The sequence below is a fragment of the Danio aesculapii genome, chromosome 10, assembly GCF_903798145.1.
Source record: "Danio aesculapii chromosome 10, fDanAes4.1, whole genome shotgun sequence".
Taxonomy (NCBI): domain Eukaryota; kingdom Metazoa; phylum Chordata; class Actinopteri; order Cypriniformes; family Danionidae; genus Danio; species Danio aesculapii.
Genome location: NC_079444.1, coordinates 21,727,425 through 21,750,000, shown reverse-complemented (window position 1 = coordinate 21,750,000; position 22,576 = coordinate 21,727,425). Strand labels below are relative to the sequence as shown.

The following is a 22,576-nucleotide window of genomic DNA, read 5'->3' as shown; positions in this document are numbered from 1 at the left end:
GGTGTTGGTGATGTAGGGCATGAGAGCAAAATGGTGAAATTAAAGTTGTACACTCCTTTTTATGACTGAATAGTGTGTGTTGGCAATTGACCAATTTGGGCACTTCTTTTCTCCAGAATGGACAACATGGTTTCTAGACTCCATGTAGTCAAAAGTAGTAGTTTATAAATATTGACAGTAATATTATTTTCATTTAAAAGTTTAAGATAAATGTCATTTTATAGTTTGTATTATTATGAATTCTTTCATTTTCCTTAGTCCCTTTATTAATCTGGGGTTGCCACAGCGGAATGAACCACCAACTTATCCAGCATATGTTTTACACAGCGGATGCCCTTCCAGCTTCAACCCAGCATTTGAAACATTCATACACACTCATTCACACACAACACTATGGCCAATTTAGTTTATTTTGGACTGTGGGGGACACCAGAGCACCCAGAGGAAACCCACGCGAAGATGGGGAGAACATGCAAACTCCACACAGAAATGCCAACTGACCCAGCCGGGGCTTGAACCAGCAACCTTCTTGCTGTGAGACGACAATGCTAACCACTGAGCCACCGTGTCACCTATTATTATTATTATTATTATTATTATTAATTGATTATTATTGTCAATTATTAGTTATTATTTTAAGCATATTATTTATTTTAATATGATTTATTCAGAATCATTACTCTAGTGTCGTGATTTTTCAAAAATCGGAAATATGATTTGCTGATCTATTATGATCTTTCATTATTGGTGCTTAATAATTAATAATGGTGATTGTTGTAATTATCTTTTATGTTCAAAATTCAAAATTAAAATATTTAATAGTCTTGGATTAATAAACGTATCAATGGTAATTTTGTATCATTTTCACTAAAGAATATGAGGAAGCATTTTGTAAGATAAAAATCATGATTTTTTATTAAATGAAATGAAATGAAATGAAATGAAATTTCATTTCATTTCATTTCATTTCATTTCATTTGACTATATACATTACCATTGGCTCGGGCTTGTAGTCACATGCTTGCCAAGGCTACATTTATTTAATCAAATATACTGTAATAAAATATAATAAATACAAATTAAATGAAAAAGAGTCTACTCTTCATCAACAAAAATATGATTTATAAAAATTAATAAAATAAACATATGTTTTTGTAAACAAACTCATTCATTCATTCATTTTCTTTTCGGCTTAGTCCCTTTATTAATCAGAGGTCACCACAGCGGAATGAACTGCCAACTTATCCAGCATATGTTTTACGCAGCGGATGCCCTTAGAGCTTCAACCCATCACTGGGAAACACCCACACACTCCCATTCACACACATACACTACGGCCAATTTAGCTTATTCAATTCACCTATAGCACATGTCTTTGGACTTATCGGAGATATCGGAGCACCCGGAGGAAACCCACATAAACACGGGGAGAACATGCAAACTCAGTGAACCATCTTTTCATACATAAATAAATAATAAAAAAAACAGTCATGTGAAAAATCTGAAGAATTTTATTGTATTTAAAAATATATATTTTAAAATATTTTACTTAATTTTAATATTATAAAGACATTGTAATATGAGTATTTTTATACAGTCACTTTGTGTAACTTAACACATCCTTGCTGGAAAAAATACTTAATTATTAATTATTAAATTAGCATTTAATTAAATGATACTATTATTAAAACTTATGAAAGGCAGTATATTTTAGTGCAAGTTATGTTTTTCTTGGTAGGTTATTTCCTCTTTTACATTCAATATTTTCAGTCTAATCAGCTTAAATACAAGATAAACCACTTGCTCGTAAAGTGACAGCATTTAATTAAGGTACAACTTAGTTTATACCACTTAATCTTTCATTATTTATTACTCTTTTAAGTGCTATTCTTTATCTATTCTTCAAAGACTTATAAGATATTCATGTATGAAAAACATGTAAGTATTTAAAACCTGTTATCTATATTGCATTGTTAATAAGAATGCATAAAAATGAGTGACGACCTTCTTTATTGCTGTTTGTCTGTTTAATTAGCATTGCAAAACACTTGTTTAGTTCCTAGATCTTAGTTCCTGAAATTAGGGCGTAAATGTGAGGACACAGAGAGAGAGAGAAATGTAAAAGGACTTTGCATCTTCAAAGAAATGAGAAGCACAGCATCATAGGAGCAGAAGGCATGTTGTGTTTAACACAAAGTGACAGTAAAAAATAGAGAGAAAGAGTGTCTGAAATGACTGGGGAAGAGGAGGCTTGAGAAGGATGGTGTGTAAGAAAGACCTCTACTGGCTGAGGCTGGAAATGAACACTATAGCAAGTCTGAGTCATTGCAGCTTGAAGTAATGGGCATGTGAAATGTTTTTACATTGTCGAAATGGCCATCTTTTTGGCAACTGTGTGTGTCAATGAGCGTCTGTGCATCAAGAAACACTTTAAGTGAGTGGAGAGTATTTTTAGAAAAATGACAGAGGAGCTGCAGAGGTAACACAAGCTGTTCAAAACATTAACACTTTACAATAATGTTGATTAGTTAATGCATGTACTAACATTAACTAATCATGAACAAAGCTTGTACAGCATTTATTAATCATAATTAAACGTTTACTAATGCATTATTAACATCCAAGTCCATGCTTGTTAATATTAGTTAATGCACCGCGAGTTAACATGAACTAACAATGAACAACTGTATTTTCATTAACTAAAGTTAACTACCTTGAACAAATACTGTAGTAAATGAATTGTTCATTGTTTGTTTATGTTATTAAATGAATTATTTAACATTAACTAATGAACCTTGTTGTAAAGTGTGACCACATTATCAACTGTTTTAAAAAAAAGCTTATAAACAGTGTAACTTATTTCAGGCACATTGAGAGATCTGGATTAATTTATAATCACCATTGAATAATTATTGTAGGATATAATATATAAATCTGACTTGAACTGAAAGTGTGATGCATGAATGATATTTCGAGAGCAAACATTTAAGACATCACTCACAATAAACTGTAAAGTAAGACTTTAAAAAGAAAAAAACTTTATAACAGTATTGACATTATTCATGGTGTGTTTTTATTGCCATACATTAATTCACATATTTTGTTTATCTGAGAACAAGAGAAAAAAAGGACTAACATGTCTTGCTGACAGACCTTTATGACATATTCTTACATTATTTAATTATATGTTTTTTTCTCTCTTCTTTGTTTATCTGAGTTTTTTCAAAAAACAACTTAAAAATATGTATGTTTTACTGATAAATCAGTGCATTTTGCTGTAAATTAAAGAAAAAAAAAGAAATAATTATCAATATTTAAAAAAAAAACAGAATAAAAAAATATTAATGAGGATTTAATTTATCTTTTTTTTACTTATATTCCAATAGAATTTTTTTTTTTTTTTTTTTAAACAACAAAATTTCAAAGAACTAAATGAAATTCCTTTATTTATTTATTTATTTATTTACTTATTTATTCATTTAAACCTTTCAGAATTGTTGGTCTGGTGAGGCTTTTAAAGCCTTTAAAGAAGTTACTCGTTTGCCAAGGCTTTATTAATTTTATTAATCAAGTATACAGCATACAAATCAATCATGGAAAAAAGATTGAGGAATAAACTTTTTAATGAATGTAATACATCCTTAAAATGGTTATTCCTCAAACAATATATAAATAAAAATCTTTTTGAGAGTTTTGAAAGATAGTTAATGCAAGTTTGTGTGTCCTTGTTTCCTATGGATGTTTTATATTTTACTCTTTTATAGTTTAAATTTATACACAATTTTTGTTTGAGTGCACTTGCAATAGAATTACAAAATAACACTAGTAGATTATACCAGGAAAACAGTGAAGGTTATCATTCAACACAGTGGTAATTCATAAGGAGCAAAGCAAATTCAAATAAACACCTACTGCTTCTCTAAGAGTGCTGTTTCAAATAACAGACTTTTATCATTTGAATAATAACTCAAATTTGTTTTAGATTTTCTAATGATTCTTATAAATCAGTGTTTCTCAACCACGTTCCTGGAGGACCACCAACACTGCATGTTTTTGATGTCTCCTTTATCTGTCACACTCATAAGAAGTCTTTTAGACTCTGCTAATGAGCTGCTGATCTGAATCAGGTGTGTTTTATTAAGGAGACAAGAAAATGTGCAGAGCTGGTGGTCCTCCAGGAACGTGGTTGAGAAACACTGTTATAAATGATAGTGATTTCTCATGGCCATTCAATCTCAGTTAACAAAATGAGGTTACAAAGTGTAATATTTAAATATTTGAATATAATTGTTAACATTTTTTTACTGTAAAAGACGAAAACTGGGCTTTATGATAATGACTTGTCAGTTACTGCTAAACTGTAGGCCAACAATATTTAAATGAATGATTCATGCATTTTTACACAAAACAAGATATTTTGAAGAATGTTTGAAACAGGTAGCCATTGACATCCATAATAAGGGGGAAATTAATGGCTGCTGATTTCCAACAATTAAAAAATCTCTGTACTATGTCTGTACTATCCCTTTAAGTTTGCATCCTGTCTTAATGTGGAACAGGCAATAGTAAAGAACTTCTAGCTTGCCCATCTCTCCAACCTGTCTACTGTCCCCCTTAAATTAAGAATCCCACATATCTTTGGAAACCATAACCAAGTCTGTGGCCAACAGAGGGCACTAGCAAACCATCCTCAGCTTCCCTCTCGCTCTCTCTCTCTCTCTCCATTTCTGCGCATTCAGTTGAGCTTGACTCATTGTGCCACCTGCAGCCCCTCTGCAGAGACGACCCACCCATCCCTCTCACTGACACTGCAGGAAACATCAGCTGCTGTTTCTATTGCAGCCTGAGACACAATGCGTATGCAGGCTAGCGTGCATATGCGGAAGAACAAATAAATCATGATTTAAGAACAGATATTGCAGGCATAAAAGAAAAACTGTTTTTATGCAGCTGACAGTTTTGGGATTTGGGGCTTTTTGGCTTTCCATTAGGTCATTTTCAACAGGACACAGGGAAAATACACATTTTCACACTATATATATTCACTACACTATTTGTCTTTGTTGATTTCAACTGCAATACATATTTTTAAAGCAGCTTTCTCAAAATCATTATGTTTTTCCTCCTTTGTGCATTGAGCCATAAATCTCCATTTACAATCAACACTTAATGTACATAAACCAGAATTTGGCTTATTCTGTATTATGTTTTAGGCTTTTTGGTGTTTTAGTTGTTTTAGTAGTAGGCTTTTGTTCATTCATAATTTGATTATATGCAACTTTTATTCCACAGAAAGAATAAATAAATGTTTCTTCCCACGAGATCACACCCAGAAGGGTCTTTAAAGGTTCAAGACACCCTTGAGTACTTTTTTTTTTAAATGTAACAGATTTGTGTGTGTTGAGCATCAGTTAAGATAATGTTAGCACCTGTCAGCTTTAATTATGGGGGGATAATGATAATTTTGAGATAATTGTGTCAACTAATTTCATCCTCCGGGTTTAAAATCATTTTTGAGGTGGGATCAAAATCAGTGACGTAGCACGAATCTGCTAGGGGAGTGATGACGCATCGGTTTCTCATTATTATTCTTAGTTAAGTTTTCTTATCCTATGAAAAGATCCTGCTTCTTAATTATTTATAAGACCATGTGCTTTCCAAAGGCAAGGCAGACCTGCCAAGCTGTGAGACCCAATGACTGGGTGAGACCGCGCATGGCACGGGTCATATGTGTTTGTTTCCATGACCCACAGGGTTTGTTGCATGTTTTTCCATGCGATGCGGCAAGGCCGATACAGCAAAACTGTTGGTTTGCAGCAAGCATTTTTGTCGAGAGAGCTGTACGAGAATTGGAGCATGGTAGACTTTGTCTTTTATCAGTTGAGTTCGTTACCATTCAGACACATCACCGTGCTGCCATGTTTGCACATGTTTAAAATCCTCCAGATTACCAGCAGGGCTAATGGTGGAAATAGATAAGCAAGATCTGCACTGATCCACTGTGTCTTCATTCTGACTCGGGAATTGAGGAGGAGAGAAGTCCTCCTCATTTATAGTGCTTATATAAACATTATTATCTTTATGAACATATAACAAATTGTGGTTATGTATAGGCCTATGAAATTACGAATTATATATGTAGCAGGGCATTAAATTACTTACTGTTTAATTTTAACTTTGTAAACTATAAAATCATGCATCTCCTCAGTTTGACAACAGTTGTTTGCTCCCCTCTTTTCCCCTGCTCTGCTGGCCACGCCCACTCCTCTCTCTGCTCACAGCGGTCCACGGCCATCTCGGAGCATTTTGGGAAAAAAATTCAGAGGTAGACTTGAACCGAAAGAGGGGGGGTTCACAGCCCTTTAAATCCCGTTTGGGAAATAAATGTGGACTCTAATGTGGAGAAAATAAAAATAATTGTGTTTCTATTTTTATTTAATTAAAAATGTCTCATTTACATATTTAAACAGAGTTATATAAACCAGTGGTTCCCAAAGTGGGGGTCACGGGACAATGTGTGGGGGTCGCGTTGTGATTTCCAAAAATCTAATTTGTTATCAAACTATTTTATCCATAAAAATTAAATAATATTTAGTAGTTACATTAAAAAAACAACAACATGCAAATAAAAAGCAAATAGATTTTTTACCCTTTGGATTGTGACCCCTGAGTGTTTACGTTATATTAATGACACAGCAATAGTGTTGGTGGCAACAGATTGATTTCACAGCATCATAGTAAACTGTGACACATTTACAGAACTCAAGTACATTACATTTTTTATCTTTTTTTAAGAGTTTAAAAATCATTCTAAACATGGAGGATGATCTCCAAGTGTCTCTAATATTAACCAAAGAAGAGACTTGTGCAGCAAACATTGTGCCCACCACCAGTCTCATTAGATGAAGTTAATATTAAAGTAAACAAATGAATAAATAAAAAAAAAAAAGAAATTAATGGATGTTAGACTGTTGCACTGTTTTGTGTTGTTAATTTGTTTGTGTTTATATAGGCCTATTGGTGCGTGTGCACTGTTGTGTGCAATGCTTGTAGGTTTATAACCACCTCCAATGATACTGGGGGTCGCGAGTCACTGGAATTGTTATTGTGGGGGTCGTGGGCTCAAAAGTTTGGGAACCCCTGCTATAAACTATAGAATGTTTGTAATACAACTAAATAAAAAATCTGAATGTAATCTACCAATTGGGAAGTTCTTTTTTTACCCTATTCACCTGCAGTGTCTTGCCATGAGCAGTATTACATGTTACATCACCATCAGACGCTTCTAAATGCATTGCTGAATGCATTAGTATTTCATTTATGTTCAATAATGGAAACTAATGGATCACTGAGGTCGACAAATCATTATATTATTTGAATGTTCTGACATTTTAGTGAAAGCAATCCTTACTGATAACCTTGTAAACAAGTCATTATGCAGATCAACATCTTTGAGAAAATGTAGAGGACCTGCAGAGAAAAATAGCGACACTTTTGTCACTCTTGCCAGTCTGTTTGTTGTGCTCTGTGCCTCAGTTTCAGGATAAAAAGCATCCATCCAGAGGGACTGAATCCTGCTGTGACCTTAACAAAAGGCTCAGGGCAGACTGTCTGATGGAAAGCACAGACAGCAGACGCACATTTTATATCTTGCAGCTTAGCCATTTACAGTCAGATCACAATAAATAACACTGTCTGTATTTAACCAGTCTGTAGTGCCATGACTCATATAGTCTGTTACAATACCAAAGCACTAACTCAAAGCTGTGAATCACCCATGCATGTACAGTAATGAATAACACACACACAGACACACTTTCCTGTGTGAACCCCAAATAGACTTGAAGTTTGCTCATAAACCACAGATTCACAGCTGGCTGAAGCAATAATGGCAAAACTGAAACCTGAGCCTTGTGACTCGCACTGAATAATACATGTGATATGCGCAAGATGAAGCAGGTGACATTCATGCACACAGATTGAGGAGAAATAAGAGGTGAGATTCCACTAAACCTTGATTTGCATGCACTGGGTTTGCAGATGCAGATATTAACCTAAACAATATCAGTAAACACAATATATCCTTATTTAAAAATATATAATAATTTTAAAATCTTATTAATATTAATATTTTCATATTGTTAATAAAGTTCAAATATCAAATATTATTTTACATATTTTTAATTAAGATTTTTTTAAATGAAAACACAGACACAAACAATCTCATTATATTTATATACATACATATTTCTATATAATAACATTAAGATTGTATATATTTAATATATGTATATAATTGTAACATGATAGTTTTAATAACTAATTACTTTTGCTTTTGCCATCGTGAGAGTAGACAATATACTAGGTTTTTTTCAACATACTAGTATTCAGCTTAAAGTGCAATTTAAAGGCGTAACTAGGTTAATTAGGCACATACGGTTAATTAGGCAAGTCATTGGACAAGGTTGGTTAGTTAAGGGGGCTAATAATACTGAACATAGCAGTTTAAGGTTAGTTTTGCCATGAACCAAAAAATATTTCTTGCTCTGTTAATTATCACTCGGGAAATATTTGAGAAAAAAAATTTAAATGTTATAGGATGGCTGAACTTTAACTCTTTTAAATCTTTAACTGTATGAAAAACATAAATAATAAATACCAATAAAACATATTTGTTATTATTTCATTCAAATCTATATTTTGTTTCATATGCATGTGAATTATTTTACAAACTACTACTATTAAAATTATTATTATTAATATTACTGTAAATAATAAGAATATTTAGATATAAAATTAATAATTAATTCTACAAAATGTATGTATGTATGTATATATGTATGCATACTTATATACACTACTGGTCAAAAGTTTGGGGTCAGTTTTTTTTTAATTATTAATTTTATTTAATAATTTAAATACAATTATTCTGTTCATCAGGGTGGCATTTATTAAATGTAAAAAAAATGTTAAATTGTTAAATACTTATTTATTAAATATTTATTTATTACTTATCGTATGTAGTTTCAAATGAAATTATTACTCCAGTCATTATTGCTTTTATTACTATTACCATTAATAATAATAATAATATTAAAAATAATAATAATTAAAATAATAATTATTAATATGACAGTGATTTCTGAAGGATCATGTGACTCTGAAGACTGGAGTAATGAAGCTGAAAATACATCTTTAAAATCACTGGAATAAATTATTAAATTAAATCATAAACTACTTTTGAACAGTTATTTTATAGTGCAATAACATTTCACAATATTATCACAATATACAATTTGCACTGTATATTTATTGAAATAAATGCAGCCTTGGTGAACAGGATAAGCTTATTTAAAAAAAAATTATACCTACTGACCCCAAACTTTTGACCAGTAGTGTATATATATACCTGTATATATGAAAAAGCAATAAAAGTGTGATTACTTAACATCTTTAGCGACAGAAAAATAATTCATTTAAATTCAAGAGTTATTGGGAAAAAATTACTTACTACAAAATTTTGAGTTTCACTTAATTTTTCCTCTTTATTAAACTTTTCTTTAATATTTTCCCTAACATTAAATTGGGTATACTTTTTTTTTTTTTACTGTGATCTTTTTTTTTATTAGATTAACTCCAGTTTAGGCTTTGGTACTGACTAATCTAATGTATACACAAATATATTATTGTATACATGTATATAAACATAGTTTTATTTTTGTAAAAGATAATTATTTAGTGTGTATTCTATTATTTCTATTATTATATTTTAATTAAACACTCACTTACACACATACAGAAGCAAATAGGAGTATATTTATACATAAGCACATGCTATTAAACATGATCTGCAGGGAAAGTTTACACCACTGATAATTCATTTCCAACCAAAAGCCTGAATGCCACATTTATAATTCTACGAAGAATAATGTCTGTCACAACAAACAGAAACATCAGCAGGGCAGTTCACTCATATGAAGACTCACAAGCGAGAAAAGTAAAATGTCATGATACCACTAGAGAAACTCTTCAATCTAACAAGTTCACAAGAGCAAGCGAGAGAAAAAATGAGACATCGAAAGAACAAGAACAAACGACTGAAAGATTAATGCCACATAGACCAAACTTGTATAATTTCATACTTGAATTCTTTGAAGAACAATATACTGTAAGCTCAGTAAAAAGAAAATGGTTTGCACAGCACAGGGACGAGCGAATCAGTTTCTTATTCTCCGAGTCTGCAGCATGTCCTCTCATTAATGCATTGAGCGAGAGAGGCGCTTGAGAGGTTTCGATATAATGCAGGTGGGACTGCAGCTCTCCAGCAGCCCAGAGACACACAGACTTATAATCCATCTATCTCTCTCAGCCAGCCTGCCAGTGCAGAACCCAGTACTGACCCAATTGCACAGAAATTTACACAGCCTGATCCCTGTCCTCTGTCAAGGACTGGGTGAAAAAGACTCGAGAGGCATGACTGACTATGGGACCAAAAGATATGAAGCACTAAAGTCTGAGACCAAACATACAAATTATGCACATAGCTTTTATATATATACTGTATATAAACAGCATCACTAAACATGCAGACAAGAAAGTGTGGAAAGTTTTCAACTAGAGCATTCAGTGATTTTTTTCAACATGCAAAGCTCAGTAAACTGTTAAATAAAACACCAAATCAAATCTGTATTCTAAGCAGTGAAGCTTATTAAACATCATTTAAATTCTCTTTGATGACTGGGGAGAAGCTGTTGCAACCTGCTTGAATCCGCAACTCCTGTTTAATTTCATTAAAGAGTTATAATTAAAACAGATTTCTTTGATTAATTAATAATTGAATCATTAAAGCTGGAGTGTAAAATGAGAGTTGTGGAGCAAAGCTCTCAGTGTGGAGCAATGAGGTGGTGCTGTCCTGTGCTGGTGGTGCTGAAACTAAACTATATACAAGCTGGTGCTAAAACTACACTATATGCAAGCTTAGCAGCTCAGAGTAGAGGAAAACATAGGAAATCTGAGAATATATACAGAAAGTACGTTAGTTGCTTCAAAGAAGACAGAAAATCTGGTATATTGGTACTATACATTAACTAGGCATGGGATGATAACCGTTTCAAGTTATACAGTAGTTTAAAAATATTAAGGTTTTAAAACCGATTAAATTTTCTGCTATACCATTCCTATATGTGTAAGATTTTTATTTCCGTTTTTTTTTTTTTGACAACAGTATCTCCAGCAGAAAATAGATAAACAGAAGATATCCAAAAGGGAATAAAGGTTATTTTTTTACCCAGACATTTAAAAAGAATATATTTTAGAGCAGTAATCACAATACCGTAAAACCGGGATATTTTTATCCAAGGTTATCATACTGTCAGAGTCTTATACTGGCCCATGCCTAATATTAACCTGGCCTGCACATTCAGCTATGTTTTAGAATAGATACAACTGTACCACATATTTAAATTCTTTTTATTATTTAGGAGATTTTAAAATAATATGTTACCCTGGACCAAAAAAACTGTCAAATTTTCTACAATTAAGATAACTTGAAAGGTGATAATAAATAATCTTTCCAGTGGTGTATGGTTTGTTAGGACCGGACAATAATTATCTGAAATCTGAATGTTCAAAAATATCAAGATACCTTTAAAGTTCTAAAGTACTTTATAGTGATACTCATTACTAATTCCTAATTGAGTTTATATATATATATATATATATATATATATATATATATATATATATATATATATATATATATATATATATGTGTGTGTGTGTGTGTGTGTATAAATAAATGTATATATAAATATATATATATATATATATATATTTTTTTTTTTTTTTTTTTTTTTTTTGTATATAAATTTACAAAAATATCCCAATTAAACATAATAAACATTTACTATTAAACATTTAATATTCTAATCATTTGTGGCATAAAAGAAAAATCCATCATTTTTGAGCCAAACTATCTATTTTTGGTTATTGACAAAATTATAACCCATGCAACATAAGACAAGTAGATAGGTTTTGTGGTCCAAGGTCACATATAGTTACATGTTTCACGTTTAGGTCATTTTGAAACTGAGAATGTATGATTAGGTGTCAAAATTATGTTAAATTGGGTGACATGGTGGGACAGTGGGTAGTGGTGTCGCCTCACAGCAAGAAGGTTGCGGTTTGAGCCCTGGCTGGGTCGGTTAGCATTACTGTGTGGAGTTTGCATGTTCTCCCAGTGTTTACGTGGGTCTCGTCCGGGTGCTCCGGTTTCCCCCACAAGTCCAAAGACATGCGCTATAGGTGAATTGGGTAAGCTAAAATTGTCCGTAGTGTATGTGTGTATGTCCTGGCCCTCCAGGTTGGGGGTTGAGCGTTGGGCTAACAACCCACCTCGTAAAAATTAGATGTTACATAACATCAACATAGTGCAGCTAAATATCAACTTTGATATAATCGGCCCTGGGAGTAAGTAAGGATGAAGTATGTAGTTATTAAATAGTAGTTATTACATAGTAGTAAAAAAGATTTCAGTTTTGTGACAAAATTGTCTTAGAAAACGTGTAAACCTATTGACGAAAATGTATGTAAAAATATTTTTGGAACTTTTTTTTCACATTCAAACAATTGCTGTTTAGAAATAAAATGTTTTTACCTGAAAAAAATATTGTGTTATGGGCGTTTTATAAAAGAATCATTCCTTGGGTCTATGGGCCCAACATTTTGAAGGCATTATGACAGTTCAGTAGTTACATATATATATATATATATATATATATATATATATATATATATATATATATATATATATATATATATATATATATATATATATATATACATAAACTTTGTGCTGGAAGTTGCAACATCTGTGCATGAATCACATTTTCAATATAGGATCAAATATCATGGCAAGCCAGAAAAGTGAATGATGTTTTGCTTCACTCTGCTACAAAAATAAAAGCATGCATATATTGAATATGTAAACAGGCCTTATAAGCTAAGTTCTTAAATAATGCTCACCTTCCCAGTGGTAGGAAGAGTTTGTGTTCGGGTAAAAGTATCTTCTCCATGAATGCTGATCAGTTCAGCCTCTGCAGACGGAAATGGCGAAGGAAAAACGACCATGTCGCTCTTCATTGTGTCTGAACTAAAACACACATCATATTGTTGAGTAGATTTGGAGTAGGACCAGCTGCCGTCTGGATGTGTGTTGATCACTGGAGCGCCGTATCTGCTGAAACTGCCGTCTGTCCTGTAGCATTTAGCTGCTATCAAACCCACGAGACTCATTAGAAAGATGACTGATACTGAGACAATAGCGATGAGCAGATACAGATTCAGATCTGAAAAACTCTCCTCTTTAACAGGAACTTCTCTGAATGATGTCTTTATGTCTTCCAGACTCTCAAGAACCACAACATCCATGGACATAGTCGCTGAGAGCGATGGCTCTCCATTATCAGACACTGTAATAATCAGTGGGTGAGTCTTTAAGTCATTGTCACTCATTCGTCTCTTAGTCCTTATTTCTCCAGTGCTGCTTCCAATGCGGAAGAGATTAGTTCCTTTGGGTTCAGTTAGATCATAAGACAGAAGTGCGTTATATCCAGAGTCAGCATCAACAGATCTAATTTTGGCTATAAAGTATCCTGCTTCAGCAGAGTAGGGAATGCTCTCAGTGTTAACTGATCCTGGTTCAGAATAAGGTGCTAAAATGATTGGAGCATTGTCATTCTCATCAGTTATAAATATATTTACTGTCAAGTTGCTGCTTAGTATTGGAATACCTGAATCTGTGGCCTGAACATTGAAGCTAATGTTTTTTTGTTCTTCAAAATTGAAAGACTGCAAGATATACAACTGGCCTGTCAATGAATTGACACTAACAGCATTTATGCTTGTTGCTTTTTCCTCCACAATGGAATAAGAAATTTCAGCATTTTCATTTGAGTCTCTGTCAACTGCTGACACTGTGTGAATAATGGCTCCTGGCGGAGTGTTTTCTTTCACATAGACATTAATGCTTTTTCCAGTAAATTCTGGAGGATTGTCATTCACATCTGAAATATCAACATAAACTACACTGGTGCTGGATAGAGGTGGAGTTCCCTCATCTACTGCTATGAGGGTAACGTTATAGCTGGAGATGTTTTCCCTGTCAAGCTGCCCTTCTAACACAACCGAGTAATAGTTCTTATAGGAAGATTCGAGTTTGAATGGTAAATTTCCTAATAGTTTACAACTCACTTTCCCATTCATCCCACCATCCTTGTCAGAAACTGTGACTAGAGCCACAGCAGTGCCAGCTTTCACATCTTCTTTTAAAGAAGACAACAAGGATGTTATTACTATTTCTGGTGCATTATCATTAACATCTATGACTTCAATAAGAACTTTACAATTATCAGTCACTGGAGAAAAACCCTTATCATGGGCTTCTACTCTGAGTTCATAAAAAGGTTTGTCCTCAAAATCAATATTTCCTTTTACTTCGATCTCCCCAGTATTAGGATTGATTGCAAATAAATCAAGATTTTTTTTCTGACCATGACTGCTGAACAAGTATGTTATTTCCCCATTTGGACCTTCATCCATGTCAGTCGCATTGACTTTAATTATCTTAGTTCCATGGGGTGTGTTCTCTGTCACACTGACTTTATAAATACTACTGCTAAACACTGGGGCATTATCATTTATATCTAAAATGTTTACTACAATTTGTAATGTTCCAGATCTTGATGGTTTCCCTCCATCAGAAGCAGTCAAAACTAGTCGAATCACAGGTTCTTTCTCTCTATCTAAAGCTTTGCGAAGGATAAGTTCTGCAGAAATGCCATGTTCACTCCCTGGTTGTACATCTATCGAGAAATGTTCATTAGAGCTCAGTTTATAACTTTTAACGGAAAAAGATCCAACATCTTCATCTAATGCACCGATCAAGGAAAATGTAGCTCCAGGCTGCACTGATTCTGAGATATTTAAGACCTGAGTTTCAACAGGGAATGTAGGAGAGTTGTCATTCACGTCATTAACATTAACTATCACTCGACTTAGACTAAGAGGGTGGTTTACTATCGCCTCAAAATTCAAGGAACAGGATGGCGTATTAGGACAAAGCAGCTCACGGTCAATTCTTTCAGCAACATACAAGCTGCCAGTTTTCAGATTCACATCAAAATACCTGGCTTTCGTCCCGAACACGAGCTGAAATGCCCGCGATCCCAAATCTTGGACGTTTAAATTCATGTCCTTCACCAGATTACCGATAACAGTTCCGATAGTTACTTCTTCAGATACGGAGTAGACGATCTGACCATCCACTTGAACTGAAACGCACATCCCGAAAAAGAGGAGAATATGCGGAAACGTTAAGTCCTTCCTGTCTGCCATAATCATCCGCGCGAGATGCGAACCTGATCAAAACACCGGCAATTGCCAGAATAAAGAATGATATTTATGGAAACATCCCGGTGAAACGCATCGAGTTCGTGATATGTCCGGTTATAGCACGTCACTCAGCAGAATCGTAGGCGGAGTTCTGACTGTGCTTGGAAACCATATAATTTCGGTCTGCAGTGACACCACGCGGATTACGTGTCGCGAAACCATACAAATATGACAGCATCGCAAAATAAAAATAAAAATTGCAGGCTGAGTAAATTAAAAGAGGAAGAACTTTGCTGCCTAAAATTATTTATACAAATACACACAAAAACACAACAATTTTACACTTTTAATATGGTAAAGTGTTACTGATGGATTTTCAACTTTGACGACTGTGTAACGAAAGCTATCCACAAATGTCCATGTAAGCAAATGGACGAGACGGGTCGTGAAAATATCCCAAGAACAGTAATGTAACTGAACAGAAATACTAACCTGAAACAGTCAGTTATTAGCCTAAAAAGAAAACTGCCGCAATAAATAATGTGTGTGTGTGTGTGTGTGTGTGTGTGTGTGTGTGTGTGTGTGTGTAAAATATATATAAAATTCTTTCTTCATTCATTAGATTAGTTATTTCTCTTGTAGATTTGCAAGTTTGTCATTTGTAAACAAACTAATCTAATGAATGAAGAAAGAATTAGCTATATATATATATATATATATATATATATATATATATATATATATATATATATATATATATATATTATATATATATATATATAATATATATATTTCTTTCTTCATTCATTAGATTAGTTTGTTTACAAATGACAAACTTCCAAATTTACAAGAGGCTTATTTAAATTAGAATCTGTTCAATCTGTTTCGTTTAACCACACACAGCACTTGATTTCAGATTTAGGCCTACTTTCACAATTATTTACAGAAACCCACATGCAGTACAGTATGTGGCTTCTTTGTCACATTTCCAAACACAAGCCTGTTTTGATTTCCCTTGGAACAAATTATATGACCAAAATGGTAAGACTTTATAATAACTTCACACCATACATAATTTATTCAGCATTTGCAAATAGTGAATTGATAATTAAAGCGTTAACTCAAAATTATAAGACATTAGCAAGAGGTTTATAACTACAGCAACAAATGCTGTGTTCTTTACTTATAAGATCATGTATTAATATTATTATAATACATCCCTAATTAATTATCCATTAGTTAATTTGTATAGTTTATTAATCATTTACTTACTTATTATAAATAATATTAAAAAACCATCTACTACTCTTAAAACCAAAAGATTTCTATAATGCACTACTTAATTTAATTGTAAAAATTTTGTTATTAACAAAGTGTGAAAACACAATCATTAAGCGCATTATACACACAAACTAGTATATACTTACTCCGTAAGTCAAGAATAGAGCATTTGTAGCTGTAGTTATAAACTGCTTACTAATTTCTTATAATGTCAAATCAATGCTTAACAAATTATGAATGAATTAGTTGCAATGCTTAACAAATGATTTATAGTGTGCAGTTATTATAAAGTGTTATCCAATTTATAACTTGCAGAACTGTGATGCTATAATTGGATCAAACAAAGAAACAGACATCCCATTAAAAAGTAACTCTCTTGTAAAGTAGATTGTGAGTGATTGTGTAGAATTTCTCTTTAGCACGTACAACTACCCTAAATTGTCAAATCGAACTGTTCCACAAAATAAACTTGTTGTAAAGCACACATTTGTCCTTATTAAAACTAGTACAAAAAGCTAACAGACATCCACTAAGATTTTTTCAAGCTCTTATGTATAAATGTGATCTTACCTTGTTAGTACTTGGAAGTGTTTGAGCACTATTAAAAGTGTCTCCTTCATTAATGCTGATTAGCTCTGCATCTTGCATTGGAAATGTTGAAGGGAAAACCACTACATCACTCTTTATTGTGTCTGAACTAAAACACACGTCGTACTGTTGAGTAGATTTAGAGAAGGACCAGCTGCCGTCTGGATGTGTGTTGATCACTGGAGCGCCGTATCTGCTGAAACTGCCGTCTGACCTGTAGCATTTAGCTGCTATCAAACCCACGAGACTCAGTAAAAAGATGACTGATACTGAGACAATAGCGATGAGCAGATACAGATTCAGATCTGAAAAACTCTCCTCTTTAACAGGAACTTCTCTGAATGATGTCTTTATGCCATCCAGACTCTCCAGAACCACAACATCCATGGACATAGTCGCTGAGAGCGATGGCTCTCCATTATCAGACACTGTAATAATCAGTGGGTGAGTTTTTAAGTCATTGTCACTCATTCGTCTCTTAGTCCTTATTTCTCCAGTGCTGCTTCCAATGCGGAAGAGATTAGTTCCTTTGGGTTCAGTTAGATGATAAGACAGAAGTGCGTTATATCCAGAGTCAGCATCAACAGTTCTGATCTTGGCTACAAAGTATCCCGCTTCAGCAGAATAGGGAATGTTCTCAGTATTAACTGATCCAGGTTCAGAATAAGGTGCTAAAATAACTGGACTGTTGTCATTCTCATCCAGAATAAACACATTTACAGTCGCATTACTGCTCAGAGGAGGAACACCAGAGTCTGTTGCCATAACTTGAAACTGAAATCTTTTGGTCTCTTCATGATTAAATGATTGCAAACTGAATATTTCTCCACTTAAAGAGTTTATATTTATCAGTGTTGTTACAGGAATGTTGGAGCTGGAACTGTCTAACAGTGAATATGAAAGTTCTGCGTTCTCACCGGTGTCTGAATCATCAGCAGTCACTTTTGTCACGAGACCTCCAGCTTGACTATTCTCACTCAGAAAAGCGTTAATAACGGGTGCTGGGAAATGTGGAGCATTGTCATTAACATCAGAGATATGAACAGTTATAACTGTGCTGCTGGAAAGAGGCGGAGTTCCTTCATCTGCAGCTGTAATAGTGATGTTATACTGAGAAACACTCTCTCTGTCCAGAGGTCCATCTACCACTAGAGAATAATGATTATTATATGATGTCTCCAGTTTGAAAGGAAACAAGTCTTTCAGAGAACAGTGTACAATGCCATTTTTACCTCCATCTTTATCAGACACTGTGACTAAAGCAACAGCGGTTCCTGATTTTGTGTCCTCTTTCACACTTTCCAGCAGTCGAGTCACAAGTATTTCTGGTGCATTATCATTTTCATCCATGACTTCAATTAAAACTTTACACTGTGTGCTCTTTGGTGGACTGCCTTTATCTCTTGCCTGGACTCGCAATTCAATTGCAGCATTCAGCTCATGGTCTATTTCACCCTTCACAACAATGTCCCCATTTTCAGGAACCACAGTGAATAAACTTTGTTTTTTGGAGTTTCCGTGTCCAGCTATGGAGTAAATAATGTCACTGTTGGTGCCCTCATCCAAATCAGTCGCAGTTAAAGAGATTATTTTTGTACCAACAGGAACATTTTCTTTCACCTTACCTTTGTACAAAGGTTTGCTGAAGACAGGCCAGTTGTCATTTATGTCCAGCACATTCACTATTACACTTAATGTGCCTGTCTTTGCTGGCTTTCCTCCATCAACAGAGGTCAGTACGAGAGGAATAACCGATTGCTTTTCACGATCTAAAGGCTTTTGGAGCACTAATTCAGCTGACACACTTTGCTCTTCAGTTTGTACGTCAATAGAAAAGTGTTCATTCTTGCTCAGTTTATAGTCTTTGAGTGCATTAATGCCAATGTCGTTATCTTCAGCTACAGAAAGGTGAAATCTAGTTCCCGGAACAACATCCTCCGTAATGTTTATCGTTATAACGCTGTCCACAAAATAAGGAGCATTGTCGTTAACATCCAGAACATTAATTTCAATTCGATATAGACTATGAGGATTCTGAACAACAGCCTCCAAATTAAGAGCACACTGCTGATTAGCGAAGCATAACTCCTCCCGGTCGATTCTTTCATTCACAAACAGCGCTCCCGTTTTCAAATTCACATCAAAATATTTTCTGTTAGATCCAGAGACAAGCTGCAAGATGCGAGATTCCAGCTCCTGGACACCAATCTTGATATCTTTTGCAATATTTCCGACAACAGTCCCCTTATTTATCTCCTCTGAGACCGAGTATGTAATCTTGCTGAACGACGATTGACATAAACAAAAATGAAGAGCTGTTATGATGCAAAAATACCTTGAGCAATCCATATCTTTTTCTTTAAATTCAGTTTTTCTCGTTCATGCCAGAATGGTTGTCTTAGTTGCCTATGCAATACTGTATCGTTGGCACGTGCCTACAGTATATGTGGTTGCTTCTGTGCCACAGGGAGGAGCCTCATTGTAATACTAGAAGTGCTAAAAATCTATGGTCTGCAGCGACATCGCGCGCTTTACTTACGTTATGGTTGGAGAAATTATAGATAGAGAGTGCAATTTTGCACATTTGTCTTAACAGAATTAATTGAGTAAATTGCGAAATAGACCTATATACGCAAATAAGATTTGTATTTCTGTGCTGCAGCTTTGTTTAAAAACCTGAGCAGATTTATTAAAATATATTAATTTGTAACCAAGAAAATTCAAATGTACAAAAAGAAGCGCGATGATGATGTGCTCGTTGTTCGTGGTGCTGAAACCCTCTCTGATTTCTCTAATTTAAAAGAAATCAAATATAAAGAAATGTATAAATGATATAATAAAAAGGTATTTTTAAAGAACTTTATTGTAAGTTTTTTATACCTTATAATAATTTTCTATACTAATCCAAATTATAGGAAAACATCAGTTTTTACTACTGCAATATTGACGTTGTAATTCATGAATTGCATCTAACTGGATTTGTAAACCATTCTAATTTCCCATTTACTGATAGTCGATGAAAAATACAAGCCAAAGGCAAATGCCACAAACATTTATTCAGCGACATTAAAATAAAGTAGGTGATAGTAGCATTTACACGCACAGCAAAATTTCTACAACAACCACAAAAATAATGCATGTTGTAAATAATATAGGCATTCTAAATTAAATAAACTCCAAAAAAATCAAGTTGCGCTGTTATTTTAAACTAGAGCTCTAAAGGCTTCTTACCTTCTCGGTGGTAGAAAGAGTTTGGGTACGCGTAAAAGTGTCTTGGTAAAATTGATGACACCGAAGTACCCCAACCCCCCCCCCCCCCCCCCCCCCCCCCACACACACACACACACACACACCCCCGACAAAAAAAAATTAAAATGTGTCCGTTAGAGCGCAAAACCAGGCCTCAGATGCAAAGTACTAAATCACACAGATCAAACCCTGTGAATAAAACAGAGTTGTGTAAATTTGTGACTAAAAGACAATACTAAAGTATAGAACATCAAAATATCTTCCTAACAATTGAGGAACTTCGTATTTTCCTTATGGGTTTAAGCGGTTGGTGTTTTTTGTTTGCTTGTTTGTTTTATTATACAATGTTGCGGAAAACACACACGCATATTTACTTTTATAAACATTGAAACTAAACTGAATTATTTTTTTTTAGTTTAGAAATTACGAAAAAGTTAACTTTGTTAAAATGTTTATTTATAAGAGGAAGTAATAATAATTGTAGTAGAGTATAATGGTGATAATAAGAAATACAGCAAAGCTAAAAATCTCTTACCTTCTCGTCAGTAGGAAGAGTTTGACTGCGCGTAAAAGTATCGTCACTATTAATGCTGATCAGCTCCGCGTCTGCTGGTGGAAACGGCGAAGGGAAAACCACTACATCACTCTTTATTGTGTCTGAACTAAAACACACGTCGTACTGTTGAGTAGATTTAGAGAAGGACCAGCTGCCATCTGGATGTGTGTTGATCACTGGAGCGCCGTATCTGCTGAAACTGCCGTCTGTCCTGTAGCATTAGCTGCTATCAAACCCACGAGACTCAGTAAAAGATGACTGATACTGAGACAATAGCGATGAGCAGATACAGATTCAGATCTGAAAAACTCTCCTCTTTAACAGGAACTTCTCTGAATGATGTCTTTATGCCATCCAGACTCTCCAGAACCACAACATCCATGGACATAGTCGCTGAGAGCGATGGCTCTCCATTATCAGACACTGTAATAATCAGTGGGTGAGTTTTTAAGTCATTGTCACTCATTCGTCTCTTAGTCCTTATTTCTCCAGTGCTGCTTCCAATGCGGAAGAGATTAGTTCCTTTGGGTTCAGTTAGATGATAAGACAGAAGTGCGTTATATCCAGAGTCAGCATCAACAGTTCTGATCTTGGCTACAAAGTATCCCGCTTCAGCAGAGTAGGGAATGTTCTCAGTATTAACTGATCCAGGTTCAGAATAAGGTGCTAAAATAACTGGACTGTTGTCCATTCTCATCCAGAATAAACACATTTACAGTCGCATTACTGCTCAGAGGAGGAACACCAGAGTCTGTTGCCATAACTTGAAACTGAAATCTTTTGGTCTCTTCATGATTAAATGATTGCAAACTGAATATTTCTCCACTTAAAGAGTTTATATTTATCAGTGTTGTTACAGGAATGCTGGAGCTGGAACTGTCTAACAGTGAATATGAAAGTTCTGCGTTCTCACCAGTGTCTGAATCATCAGCAGTCACTTTTGTCACGAGACCTCCAGCTTGACTATTCTCACTCAGAAAAGCGTTAATAACGGGTGCTGGGAAATGTGGAGCATTGTCATTAACATCAGAGATATGAACAGTTATAACTGTGCTACTGGAAAGAGGCGGGGTTCCTTCATCTGCAGCGGTAATAGTGATGTTATACTGAGAAACACTCTCTCTGTCCAGAGGTCCATCTATCACTAGAGAATAATGATTTGTATACGATGTCTCCAGTCTGAAAGGAACTGCGCCTTTCAGAGAACAGTGTACAATGCCATTTTTACCTCCATCTTTATCAGACACTGTGACTAAAGCAACAGCAGTTCCTGATTTTGTGTCCTCTTTTACACTTTCCATCAGAGGAGTCGTAACTATTTCTGGCGCATTATCATTCTCATCAACAACTTCTATTAAAACTTTACAGTGTGCACTTTTTGGAGGGGTGCCTTTATCTCTAGCCTGAACACGCAGTTCAAGTGCAGAGTCTTCCTCGTGATCAATTTGACCTTGAACAGTAATTTCTCCAGAATTGGTATTAATTGTAAAACGGTTCAGTTCATCGTTATTT

General features: G+C 34.3%; 1 protein-coding gene across 5 annotated transcripts in view; it reads right to left on the bottom strand.

The window, feature by feature from the left end:
* The window catches only part of LOC130235780 (protocadherin alpha-C2-like), a 235,343-nt gene that overhangs the window by 192,867 nt on the left and 19,900 nt on the right, over window positions 1-22,576 (bottom strand). The window contains exon 1 of one of the 5 annotated variants that reach the window (XM_056466270.1): window positions 17,242-19,647. The exons of 3 other annotated variants lie outside the window; for them this stretch is intronic. In XM_056466270.1, coding sequence (XP_056322245.1) covers window positions 17,242-19,608 — 2,367 coding nt within the window. In that variant the 5' untranslated portion in view covers window positions 19,609-19,647. Of the gene's footprint in view, window positions 1-13,023; window positions 15,620-17,241; window positions 19,648-22,576 lie in introns of those variants that run through there. One more of the 5 variants, XM_056466266.1, reaches the window with a different exon arrangement.